At 39.8% G+C, this 14,229-nt stretch overlaps 1 protein-coding gene across 26 annotated transcripts in view; it reads left to right on the forward strand.

Annotated features, from left to right (window-relative positions):
* The window catches only part of RUFY3 (RUN and FYVE domain containing 3), a 105,810-nt gene that overhangs the window by 52,160 nt on the left and 39,421 nt on the right, over nt 1–14,229 (forward strand). For all 26 annotated transcript variants that reach the window (XR_005239124.2, XR_012093353.1, XR_012093354.1 and 23 more), the window contains 4 exons: nt 6,189–6,362; nt 7,242–7,359; nt 8,166–8,267; nt 12,825–12,948. Coding sequence is in view for 18 of the 26 variants with exons in the window: in XM_037994705.2 (XP_037850633.1) it covers nt 6,189–6,362; nt 7,242–7,359; nt 8,166–8,267; nt 12,825–12,948 (518 nt within the window). In the remaining 8 variants the exon portion in view is untranslated. The remainder of the gene's footprint in view (nt 1–6,188; nt 6,363–7,241; nt 7,360–8,165; nt 8,268–12,824; nt 12,949–14,229) is intronic.

Genomic DNA, 14,229 nt, shown 5'->3' on the forward strand with positions numbered 1-14,229 from the left:
AAACTGAACAAGCCCAACCCTCTCATTTTACTGATGAGGAAATTGAAGCTTCAAAGAGGTGAGATTTCTTGCCTGAAGTCATATAATAGTTTAATTGACTCCCTAGATGAGTATATTAATCCTTTCTGATGACAAGTCCTAACTCAGTGAAGTTCATCATTGATTATACTGTTACCAAGAAAAGGTAGCAATGAGGACAAGTAAATTTATGGTTAATTTTTTTTTTTTTTTTCCGAGACAGAGTTTTGCTCTTGTCACCCAGGCTGGAGTGTGGTGGCACGATCTTGGCTCACTGCAGTCTCTGCCTGCCAGGTTCAAGTGATTCTTCTGCCTCAGCCTCCTGAGTAGCTGGGATTACAGGTGCCCAGCACCACACCCAGCTAACTTTTGTATTTTTAGTAGAGATGGGGCTTCCCCGTGTTGGCCAGGCTGGTCTCGAACTCCTGACTTCAGTTAATTCACCTGCCTCGGCCTCCCAAAGTGCTGGGATTACAGGTGTGAGCCACCACGGCTGGCTGGTTAAATTTTTTTTGACTAACCCCTTTAACAGAGAGAAAGTGGTACTTAAGTAAATTTTCTTATTTTTGAGTAGAAATATGATACCTGAGATGCCATTAAGAATAGATAGATATAGAAACACACCTGGCCCCTAAAGTTGAAGGAAAAATAGGGAGCCAGGTCAGATACCTTTCTCCTATGCATATTCCCCTGGTATCCTGTATATGCCTTTGTTGGAGTTCTTACTGCAGTGTAGTTGAATTACTTATCAGTCTTCTCCACAGAAGTGTACCCAATGTCAGAGGAAATTGTGTTATGCTTACAGCCTGCCTGGAACCCTAAACTAATGACATATCAATTATCTTAGTTTTAAGAAATATAGAAAACTAACATTTCCATAGAATAGGTTATGTCATTTAACAACAACAACAACAACAAAATGTAATTAGCTGGGCATGGTGACCCATGCCTATAATCTCATTACTTTGGTAGGTTGAGGTGAGAGGTCACTTGATCTTAGGAGTCTGAGACCAGCTGGGCAACATAGGGAGACCCTGTCTCTACAAAAAAAAAAATTAGCCGGGCATGGTTGCACACACCTGTTTATTATCCCAGCTACTTAGGAGTCCGAGGTGGGAGAATCACTTGAGCCTGGGAGGTTGGGACTACAGTGAGCTGTGATTGTGCCACTGCACTCCAGCCTGGGTGACAGAGCAAGATCCTGCCTCAAAAATCAAAACAAAACAAACGGAACATTTAAAATTATTTGTCCTGGGCCAGACGCAGTGGCTCACACCTGTAATCCCCAGCACTTTGGGAGTCCGAGGCGGGTGGATCACTCGAGGTCAGGAGTTCAAGACCAGCCTGACCAATATGGTGAGACCCCGTCTCTACTAAAAATACAAAATTAAAATTAGCTAGGCATGGTGTCACATGCCTGTAATCCCAGATACTTGGGAGGCTGAGGCAGAAGAATCGCTTGAACCCTGGAAGAGGAGGTTGCAGTGAGCCAAGATCATGCCATTCAGCCTGGGCAACAAGAGTGAAACTCCATCTGAAAAATTAAAAATTAAAAAAAAAAATTATTTGTCCTGGAATAAAATTGATCTTTGTTAAATATGATTACGTTTATCGTGAAATTTCAGGTGTTTGCTGTATACTGCCCCATTTGTTCTCTATAAGTTTGTATTAACCAAGTTTGATAAATAGTAAGCACTTTGATGGCAGGGACTAAGTCTATTATTACCTCTATTATTTCTAACATTAAACACAATATCTAACACATAGTAGATGTTCAATATGTATTGACAAAATAATTGCATGAAAGTTCTCTATTGGAATAATAGTGTTAAATGCCACTGTTGTGAACATTTTTAAATTTTAAATCATTTTACTCATAGGAAAAGCTTGACTGATGATATCATGAAAGTCATGCATGTTTTAAAATGGCTTTCTGGCTTATACAATATAACAGAATCTTTTTTTACTTTATATAGTTAAAAGTACAAAATACACAGAAAAGAATCCTATATTATAAGTATTCAGCTCAGTACAACATTACACACTCAACATGCTCATGTAATAAACACCCACCAACAAACAGAACTTGGCCTGCCCTCAGAAGCCCCTCCATACTCTGTCAGGTCATTGCAGCCCTTTTTAACGGGATAGGTTAGTTTTGCAAAATCATTTTATACTTGAATAGTATTTAAGTAATGTTGAATAGAAAATATTCTGTAACAAATCAGGTTAATGATTTAATATTTATTATTAGCAGCCAACATTATTTGTAGGCCAGGTGTGGTGGCTTATACCTTTAATCCCAGCACTTTGGGAGGCCAACGCGGGAGGATGGCTTGAGGCCAGGAGTTCAAGACCAGTCTGAGCAACATAGCAAGACTAAATAGCCATACTTTTGTATACTATTCAGCACAAAAATGTCAATAATAAGCATTAAATAATACTCATTTTAGCTTTTGTGTTAATTAACAATGAGCAATAAATTCTTTTTTAAATTTTTGATGTGTAATAATTGTACATATTTAGGGGTACAGACTGATACTTTGGCTCATGTATACAATGTAATGATCAAATCAAGGTAATTAGCATATCTCTTACCTCAAACACTCATTTGTTTATTTTGGGAATATTCAAAATCCTCTCTTCTAGCTATTTGAAAATATTTTAAAAATTATTGACTATAGTCACCATACAATGCTACAGAACACTAGAACTTACCCATCTTATCTAGTTGTAGCTTTGTATCTGTTAACAAACCTCTCCCTATCTTCCCCTCCTCCATACTCTTTTCATTTTCTAAAAACCACAATTCTACTCTCTACTTCTATGAGCTCAACCTTTTTAGCTTCCACATATGAATAAGAGCATGTGGTATTTATCTTTCTGTCTCTGACTTATTTCACTTAGCATAATGTCCTTTAGGCTTATCCATGTGGCCATGAATCATAGGATTTCATTCTTTTCATGGCTGAATTTTGTGTGTGTGTGTGTGTGTGTGTGTGTGTACCACATTTCTTTATTCATGTTGATGACACTTAGATTGATTTCATACCTTGTGAATAGTGCTGAATTAAACATGGGAATGCAGATATCTCTTTGTTATATTGATTTCCTTTCCTTTGGATAAACATCCAGTATTGGGATTGCTGAATCATATGGTAGTTCTATTTTTAGTTTTTTGAGGAACCGCCGTATAGTTTTCCATAAAGGCTATACTAATTTACATTCCCACCAGCAGTGTATAAGAATTCCTTTTTTTCTGCATTTGCACTAGCATTTTTTAATTTTTGTCGTGTTGGTAATAGCCATTCTAACTGGAGTGAATTGTTACTTTTAAGCTCTTACATCTAACCATCAAATTACTATAACAGATTTTTGTTTGACTTTTCATTTGTTTAGATTAGTAGTTCTCAATGTAGAAGGACCTGACTTAATCTCCCAAAGATTATTTGCCAGTGTCTGGAGATGTTTTTGGTTGTCTTAACCCACCAAAAACAGCTGTCAGTGCTGCTGACATCTAGTGTTACCCACAACTGGGCTGCTGTGAAAATCAGTTTTCAGAACAGAGCCCCATAAAAATGAATTATCTAGCTTAAAATGTCAACAGTGCCAAGTAGTGTTTTTTAAAGAATGGGTGGGTTGTTTGTGTTTGCTGGAAGTTAGTTTAAATAGATTATAGCGCCTTACTAATGGAGTCCATGGTATCAGAAATTTAATTCCCATAGATGCTAGTTAACCTGTCTGTAGTTCATGCACTCCAGACCTCAGCCAGATGTCTTAAACATTTCTGCTGCAGATTATAAGAACAACAACATGAGAAAATGTAGATGGGTTGGTATAAATCTATCACTACTTCTGGAAAAATGTCTCAATATGATACTTTTTACTTAACCCAAGTCTATCTCTCCCCCACATGACTAGTTCTCACTATGTTGGAATCAGCTTGTAAACTTTGATTAGCAGCGTTGTTTAATCTTGTTATAAGTTCCTGAATTGATGGTCTACAGGCTTGAGGCAGAGTGAATGCCTCAGAGTTACCTTATGGGCAGGCAGTTATCCAGCACCAACCATAGTCTCCTGCCATCTACTGGAGATGTTAGGTGGGAAGGCTTGTAGCCCTCTACACACATTCATACCCACACCCCTGCTCTATTCCTTTTTTCGAGTAGTTATAGGAGGTCAGAAACACTACAATGCACATACATGCTGGTAATAAATGGAAATTATCTGATAGTTGTTCTTCATGGCTATCTGTCAGGGCATAGTTTTCCATTATTTTAGTATTTCCAGTATTTTACTTCCAGTATTATTTCCAGTATTATTTCCAGTATTTTACTGTCCTTTTGTGAGAAAACTACCCTTGACAAGTTGATCTATCATGAACAAAGAGAGCTACATTTAAGCTATGACCCGAAAACATTTGTTGTTATGCAGGAAAGAATTAATGGTAATGTATACCAATTCTGACTCTCACATAAAGTGTTTCTCCAAAAGTAACCTCAGACAACATGACAACAAACCAAGATTTATATAGTTGGAATTTCAAATCCGTAAGTCCTTAAACTTAATGAGAAGATTAATTTAGAATTTGACCATTTGACTCTGCTCATTTAACTTTGAAAGCAGATATAAATAAAAACATTGTATGAAGAAAATTGCTTGGGATAATTTGCATTAAACAGTCTGTTTTTTGTTAAGTGACTTATTTGTATTATGAAACCATAGCCTTATTAGTATTTTTAGCCTTCCTAAGAAGAAATGGAATATGTCATAGAGCTCTAGGCCTTCTTTAGTTTTCAGTACAAATTTGGTATATTTGGTATTTGGGAGGATACACATGGCATAAGGTAAAGAGAGCGTTAGCTTTCATGTCAGATCCAGGTCCAGATTCTGCCACTTATAAACTGTTACACCTTGGTCCGCCTAGCTCTTATGGGCCTTTTTTAGCACCGGAAAGAAGGGAGAATACCTAAATATGATGAGAGAATAAGTAGGTAAAATAATCCTATAAAAGAATGGTCAGGAGGAGTCTGGCCTCTGGCTCTGTCATTGATTACTGGCTGTGCCCATGGGCCAGCTGCAACTATTTGAGTGACCTAAAATGGGATGGTGACTTGCCCGAGGTCATACAGTGAGTCAGGGCAGAGCAGTTGAAGCTTTACTCTCTAAGTCTCATTTTCCTTCCCTGTAAAATCGTTGTATTGGTGACTGTCTCACAGCATGTAGTAAGGAGAGATGGAGATCATAATTGTAAGAGGCAGCCCACAGTGCTGGCACAGTGTAAGCGCCAATAAATGAAGGTAATGAGTACAATAAAATGTGTCACTTAGCCCCTTTCCCCAAATAGTTTGTCTGTCTGGTTGATGAGAGCCATACACACTGTGTGCTAAGACTTAAAAATGTGGGAGTTGATTAAGTTCTAGTACTGCATTATACTAATAATGCTAGTGCATAGTTTAAAGAATAATAAAATAGCGTAATGCAAAGTTTGTTTAAGCCCTTTACCCTTTTCTTCCTCCATTGGGACTTTATTTTTAGAGCACGTCACAAATTATGCAGAGAAGAGAGGGGTAGGCAAGAATGGAAGCAGAGAGAGCAGTGTGAAGGTAGTACAGTAGGGAGTTATGACACCCTCAGGTTAGGGTGATAGCAGAGGCCGTGGTGAGAATATTAAAAGACTACTCAGCCAGGCACGGTGGCTCACACCTATTATCCCAACAGTTTGAGAAGTTGAGGTGGGAATATCGCTTCAGCTCAAGAGTTCAAGACCAGCCTGGGCAACAAAGTGAGACCCTGTCTCAACAGAAAATACAAAAATTAGCCAGGTGTGGTGGTGTGCGCCTATGGTTCCAGCTACTTGGGAGGCGGAGACAGAAGGGTTACTTGAGCCCAGAAGGTTGAGGCTACAGTAAGCTATGATCATGCCACTGTATTACAGTTTGGGTGACAGAGCAGGACTCTGTCTCAAAGAAAAAAAAGAAAGAAAAGACAACTAAAGGCTTGAGATTTGATAAAATAGTTCATTTTACCGCTTCATTGAGGCTATTCTTAAAGGAAACTAGCATTTTTTTCACAGTGAGTACATGGTGGAGAAGAATACAACTAATACTGAATTTTAAAATGTGCTATTTCTAGTAACCAGGCTTCATCTTCTTCCCCTTTGACTGCAGATCCTAATTATCTCATGGCTAACGAACGCATGAACCTCATGAACATGGCCAAGCTGAGTATCAAGGGCTTGATTGAATCAGCTCTGAACCTGGGGAGGACTCTTGACTCTGACTATGCACCTCTCCAGCAATTCTTTGTGGTGATGGAACACTGTCTGAAACATGGCTTGAAAGGTAGGCCGTCGTCCCAAAATGCAAATATGCATGCAGCTGTTTTCTAGCAATGCATACTATAGAAGAAAGCATTCTTTGTGGAGCCAAAGAATAAAAGGCTTGAATTAATAATATTGATCCATTGGAATGGAGTCTATATAGGAGCAGGGTTATGATTGACTCAGTGGACTTATAGGGCTTTAAAAATACAGATCATTAAATGTTACAGTTGGAAGGGCCATTATAAGTAATCAAATCCAGTACAGTAATTCTGTTTGACAGGTGGAAATAGGCCTGCCCAGAATGACACATGACTTGGTCAAGGTCACACATTGAGTTGTGGCAGAGTAGGTGCTAGAACTCAGGTCTCCCGACTCTTGGTTCAGTGTTCTTTCCACTTAACTATAAGCTTTTGAGGGCAGTATCTGGTCTTGTTCACCCTTGTTTCTTTTCTTGCTGCCTTCTCAATATTCTTTTCCTGTTATTTTTTGTTTGGTTGTTTTTTTAAAATCTGTGTGCCTATGCTTACCAACTTCCCAATATTCCATAGCCTATTTCTAGATTACATATTCTTTTCTATTGAGCTGTTTTCTTCATTAATACCACACAATTTTAGGCACTAAATTGTTAAAATGTTTTATTATATCATATGGCTAGGCCACAAACTGTTCTTGAAAGAAGAAGGGCTGAGTCTTGGGAAGTAGAGAATTTTTTATTTTCACAAAATATTATCTATTCTACAAGCATTAATGAATCTAAAACCATCTTATAACCTGGGATTGGTTTCCTGAAAAGTTGTGTGTGTGTGTGTGTGTGTGTGTGTGTGTGTGTGTGTGTGTATTGAGAGAATGCTTATGTTGTAAAGAATATTAAAATACTGTTTTATTTTTGTTGCCTTAGCTAAAAAAACTTTTCTTGGACAAAATAAGTCTTTCTGGGGACCTCTAGAACTGGTAGAAAAGCTTGTTCCAGAAGCCGCAGAGATAACAGCAAGTGTTAAAGATCTTCCAGGACTTAAGTAAGTCTAAGGTTGAATTCCATTTCTCGGGAACAGCATTCTTATTAACTATCCCTTGAAGAGCAAGATTTCCAATCCAAAATGCATGATGTCCTGAATAGGTGCTGATATGAGAGAATCGGTATACAGAATATTAAGAAAATTGTGCTCTTGAGGGATAATTATCCATCTAAGAGAGGTTGTCTTTTTGTTGAAATGCCAAACATTTCCTTATTTTTTAAAGCACTTGGGGGAATCACTTAGTGTGTCTCAAGAAATTGTATCTAAGGGGGTGGCATGCTGGACTTGACTTAGGGAAAAAAGCTATTCAGTGGGTTTGAGAGTCAAGATTAAAACAACTGTCAAATTAACCTGAAGAGCTAGTGACTGTAGCCTGCCTTAGAACTACGAAGTAGTGACCACCTTCCCAAATGAGACTGGTTTAATTTTAATCAGATAGAGTCCTAGATTGCCTGTGTCCACATTCATGCTTTGGACTTTTATATAATCCACCTGAATTTATAAGGATTTGCTATTATTAATCTGATGGAATATTTTTAGTTGGGTCTCCCAGAGGCTGAGTCTTCAAATTGTAGTTACATTCAGTAATTCTTTTTGAAAGCATTTGTCCCAAACACCCCCCTGGGTCGCATTAGCCCACACACAGAAATTCCTTGCCCAGGAATATGCTGGGAGAGGTCCTAAGGAGCACCTCAGTGTGCTTGTTACACTGGAACACCATTAGCAAGAATAAGTGAACTGATTCTGCTGTAGCCTTTGCTTCTGTTGCTTGTGTTTTTAGTTGTTTGATTTCTGTGTTTTTGTAGGACACCAGTAGGTAGAGGAAGAGCCTGGCTTCGTTTGGCATTAATGCAAAAGAAACTTTCAGAATATATGAAAGCTTTGATCAATAAGAAAGAACTTCTCAGGTATGAACACCTTGAACTTTCTTCTTTCCTTGGTATGTTCTACATCGTATAAAGTCAAACCATGTAAGTTCACCATTTTTGTGGATCAGAAACAGTTGATTCATAATAGCTTCACTGATACTTTCTCTCATACCTCACACACACATACTCCCAAATGGATGATTTATGTTATGTGTGTTCTGTCTGTCACTGTGGTATATATTGGTCTTTTCCAGGGCAGGCCAAGACTTACCTCCAGAAAACAGAAGGCACCTTAGCATGTGCCCAGGCTCAATAAGACAAGAACTTGATATGTAGCATTAAATTCAAATATAGCACAAAATTGGACGAGTGCAGTGGTTCACACCTGTAATCCCAGCACTTTGGGAGGCCAAGGTGGGCAGACCACTTGAGGCCAGGAGTCCTATATGGCGAAACCCTGTCTCTACTAAAAAAATATAAAAATTAGCCGGGCATGGTGGTGCACACCTGTAATCCCAGCCACTTGGGTGGCTGAGGCACGAGAATCGCTTGGACCCAGGAAGCAGAAACTGCAGTGAGCCAAGAGCATTCCACCGCTCTTCAGCCTGGGTGACAGAGTGAGACTCTGTCTATAAAAAATATATATATATAAAATATCACAAAATCTTCCAGATGGATCATAGATACAACTGGGAGAGGCAAAACAGCATTATTTTATTTTATCCATCTTTATTATATGATTCCATTGTATAAAGGTCAAAAATAGGTAAAATCAATCTATGGTGATAGAAATCAGGATAATAGTTACCTTGGAGAAGTGCGGGTAGAGATTGGAAGAGAGAAAGAACTGATTTCTAGGATTCCAGTACTGTTCTCTTTCCTGATCAGGATAGTGATTACACAGATGTGTTTTTGTGAAAGTTCATGGAACTGACATTTAGTTAGCTGAGATTTGGAAATGTGTGAATGTTGGAATTCGGCCATATTCCGCTTCTGACCAATTCATAAGGTGAGGCTTTTGGGACAATAAACTGTCAAAGAACCTTGTTCATTCCAGTTCTACTCAGTTTCTTTCAGAGGCTATCAAAGAACAAATATAGCATGTGATCAGTTTTTGAGAGAAATGGTAAATTTGCAGCTCATTCATGTGCTGTTTTTGTGCTATTTTGTCATTTGTTAATATCTTTTTTTTTTTTTTTGGAGACAGAATCTCGCTCTGTCACCAGGCTGGAGTGCAGTGGCGGGATCTCCACTCACTGCAACCTCCACCTCCCGGGTTCAAGCTGTTCTCCTGCCACAGCCTCCCGAGTGCTGGGACTACAGGTGCACACCACCACGCCCAGCTAATTTCTGTATTTTTAGTAGAGACGGGATTTCACCATGTTGGCCAGGATGGTCTCGATCTCTTGACCTCGTGATCCACCCACCTTGGCCTCCCAAAGTGCTGGCATTACAGGCGTGAGCCACCGCGCCCAGCCTGTTAATATCTTTTAGAGAGAATCAGAAAATAAATAAGGAACTAATATCAGTGAATTATATTGATTATTAACAGTGATTGAGGTTGACCTTTAGTAGTCCCAGGTAACTTGTTGAAAACAAATTGATTGGCCGGACGCGGTGCCTCACGCCTGTAATCCCAGCACTCTGGGAGGCCAAGGCGGGCAGATCACAAGGTCAGGAGATCGAGACCATCCTGGCTAATACAGTGAAACCCCGTCTCTACTAAAAATATAAAAAATTAGCCGGGCGTGGTGGTGGGCACCTGTAGTCCCAGCTACTCAAGAGACTGAGGCAGGAGAATGGAGTGAACCCCAGGGGCAGAGCTTGCAGTAAGCCGAGATCACACCACTGCACTCCAGCTTGGGCGACAGCAAGACAACGTTTTAAAAAAAAAAAAGAAAACAAAATTGATTGCAGTGTTGTTCCAATCATATCAAATTGACTGAAAATGAATACTTCAAGTCACTGGGTTTTTGGTTTTTGTTTTGTTTTGTTTTGTTTTTTTGTTTTTTGTTTTTTGTTTTTTTTTTTTTTGAGACGGAGTCTCGCTCTGTCGCCCACGCTGGAGTACAGTGGCCGGATCTCAGCTCACTGTAAGCTCCGCCTCCCGGGTTCACGCCATTCTCCTGCCTCAGCCTCCCAAGTAGCTGGGACTACAGGCGCCTGCCACCTCGCCCGGCTAGTTTTTTTGTATTTTTTAGTAGAGACGGGGTTTCACCGTGTTAGTCAGGATGGTCTCGATCTCCTGACCTCGTGATCCGCCCGTCTCGGCCTCCCAAAGTGCTGGGATTACAGGCTTGAGCCACCGCGCCCGGCCTGTTTTGTTTTGTTTTAAGTGAGTCGCGCTCTGTCGCCCAGGTCAGAGTGCAGTGGTGCAATCACAGCTCACTGTAGCCTCTACCTCCCAGTTTCAATCGATTCTCCTGCCTCAGCCTCCCAAGTAGATGGGACTACAGGCATGCACCACCACGCCTGGATAATTTTTGTATTTTTAGTAGAGACAGGGTTTCACCACGTTGGCCAGGGTGGTCTTGAACTCCTGACCTCAAGTGATCCACCTGCCTCAGCCTCCCAAAGTGTGGGGTTTACATGCGTGAGCCACCACGCCCGGCCTGTTTCGTTTTTTAAAAAAATCTAAAAGACTATTTTTTAGAGTGGTTTTAAATTTATAGCAATATTGAGTAGAAGGTACAGAGATTTTTCATATATACCCTTCTCCCCTGCACAATCTCCCTCATTATCAACATCCCACAAGAGTGGTGCATTTGTTACAATTGATGAACCTACATCGACGCATCATTATCTCCCAAAGTTCATAGTTTACATTAAGGTTTACTCTTGGTATTGTATGTTTTATGGATTTTGACAGATGTATAATGATATGTATCCATATGTCATTATAATACCATACAAAATAGTTTCACGGCCCTAAAAAATCCTCTGTGCTCCGCCTATTCATCTCTCTGTCCTACAACCCCTAATAACCACTGATCGTACTGTCGAGTGTACTGTGGTTTCCAGGGGTTTACTGTCTCTATGGTTTTGCCTTTTCCACAATGTCATGTAGTGGGAATCATACAGTATATGGCCTTTTCAGACTGGCACCTTTCACTTAGTAATATGCATTTAATACCTCCGTGGCTTGATAGCTCCCTGTTTTCTTTCTTTCTTTTTTTTTTTTTTTTCTCTTTGAGACAGAGTTTTACACTTGTTGCTCAGGCTGGAGTGCAATGGCACGATCTCGGCTCACCACAACCTCCGCCTCCCAGGTTCAAGCGATTGTCCTGCCTCAGCCTCCCAAGTAGCTGGGATTACAGGCATGTGCCACCATGCCCAGCTAATTTTGTATTTTTTTTTTTTTTTTTTAGTAGAGACAGGGTTTCTCCATGTTGGTCAGGCTGGTCTTGAACTCCCGATCTCAGGTGATCCGCCTGCCTCGGCCTCCCAAAGTGCTGAGATTGCAAGCGTGAGCCACTGCGCCCAGCGATAGCTCCCTTTTTTAGTGCTAAGTCATATGCCATTGTCCATTCATCTACTGAAGAACATCTTGGTTGCTCGTTGCTCCCAAATTTTGGCAATTAAGAGTAAAACTGCTATAAACACATGTATGCAGGTTTTTATGTGAACATAAGTTTTTAACTCATTTGGGTAAATACCAAGGAATTCAATAGTTAAATCATATGAATTACATAACTGGTTTCTTTGTGTGTGTATTAGTAATTTAGGTGCATATAAGCAGTATTTAATTATCTATGGGTCTTCACGAAATTTTTTTTTTTTTTTGAGACACAGTCTTGTTCTGTTACCCAGGCTGGAGTACTGCAACCTCCGCTTTCTGTGTTCAAGTGATTCTCCTGCCTCAGCCCCCTGAGTAGCTGGGATTACAGGCATGCATCACTACACCCAGCTATTTTTTGTATTTTTAGTAGAGATGGGGTTTTACCATGTTGGCCAGGCTGGTCTCGAACTCCTGACCTCAAGTGATCTACCTGCCTTGGCCTCCCAAAGTGCTGGGATTACAGGCGTGAGCCACTGTGCCCAGCCAATAATTTTTATCCATTCAGATTTTTTTTTTGTTTTTAGTGGAGATGGGGTCTTACTATGTTGCTCAAGCTGGTCTCAAAGTCCTGGTCGCAAACAGTCCTCCCGCCTTGGCCTCCCCAAGTGCTGGGATTACAGATGCGAACCACCACGCCGAGCTACCAAACAAATGCTTTAAGATGCATAAAAGATTGCAAAATCATGTGACGGTACATCACAAGTACAAATATGTCAGAAAAGTCTGAATACCTGCTTCAACCACAACACTGTTCAATCACATGTCTTTCTGCGAGACTATTATCTAAAGAATCTATTCATGCACCTATTATCTTTTTTCTTTTAAAAAAATTTTTCTCCAGTTCCACTTGCCAACATCCACCTATTATCTAAAAATAAAATATTTATTAAAGCCTTTCTTTTTGTAATTTTTTAACTATTTTTGTAGATGACTATAATCAACCATGAAGCAAGCGTTTTTGTCCTTGTCTCATGATTACGTCACTGGATTTTTGAGACTTTTGTTACAATAAGGAATTCCGTGGATTTCTCTTACAGTGAATTCTATGAACCCAATGCCCTCATGATGGAAGAAGAAGGAGCCATAATTGCTGGTCTGTTGGTGGGTCTGAATGTCATTGATGCCAATTTCTGTATGAAAGGAGAAGACTTGGACTCTCAGGTATGGGAAAGAGACTCATTACCATGCGTGTCACTCTGAGTTCTGGTATCTCAGAAATGGATTTGATTAGGTTATAGCAATCAAATTAGGCCATACTGTATGTGTCATGAACAGGATTTCTTTCCATTTTGATGGGAATATAAAAAAATAGGTTGTTTTTCCTTCCAGTTTGGCTCATTTATACGTTACGAATGTTTTTCAGATTCTTGTCTTGGCTGTACTTTCTGTTAAACATATATATACACACACACATACATATTTACATACACATACATACACACACAAACACGGGCAAACCCGAGATATTGCAGGTTTGGTTTCAGATCACAACAATAAAGCAAATATCATAATAAAGCAAGTCACATGCATTTTTTGGTTTCCCAGTACATGTAAAAGTTTGTTTATACTAGACCAGGTGCGATGGTTCACACCTGTAATCCCTGCACTTTGGGGTGGGAGTATCACTTGAACCCAGGAGTTTGACACCAGCCTGGGCAACATAGTGAGACCCCATTTCTACAAAAAATAAAAAATTAGCTGGTTCTGGTGGCTACTTGGGAGGCTGAGGCAGGAGGATCACTTGAGCTTGGGAGGTCGAGGCTATAGTTAGCCATGATTGTGCCACCGCACTCCAGCCTGGGTGACAGTGAGACCCTGTCTCAAAATAAAACTCTAAAAAATTTTTTTAAATAAAAAGTTTGTTTACACTATTATTAAGTATGTAATAGTGTATGTGTAAAAAATAGTGTACATACCTTAACTTAAAAATACTTTATTGCTTAAAAAATGCTAACAATCACCTGAGCCTTCAGTGAGTTGTAATCTTTTTGCTGGGAGAGAGTCTTACCCCAGTGTTGATGGCTGCTGACTGAGCTTGGTGGTTGCTGAAAGTTGAGGTGGCTGTGGCAATTTATTAAAATAAGACAACAGTGAAGTTTGCCACATTAATTGGCTTCCTTTACAAAAGATTTCTCTGTAGCATACCATGCTGTTTGACAGCATTTTACCTACAGTAGAATTTCTTTCAAAATTGGAATCAGTCCTCTCAAATCTTGCTGCTGCTTTATCAACTAAGTTTATGTAATACTCTAGTAAACCATGCTGTAAACAGATGTGCTGTCTTTACTGTACCCGTTGTTTTTTTGGTTTTTGTTTTTTGTTTTTTTGAGACAGAGTCTTGATGTGTCACCTAGGCTGGAATGCAGTGGCACCATCTCAGCTCACTGCAACCTCCACTTTCTGGGCTCAAGCAATCCTCATGCCTCATTCTCCTGAGTAGCT

This window comes from Chlorocebus sabaeus, chromosome 7 (assembly GCF_047675955.1).
Source record: "Chlorocebus sabaeus isolate Y175 chromosome 7, mChlSab1.0.hap1, whole genome shotgun sequence".
Taxonomy (NCBI): Eukaryota; Metazoa; Chordata; class Mammalia; order Primates; family Cercopithecidae; genus Chlorocebus; species Chlorocebus sabaeus.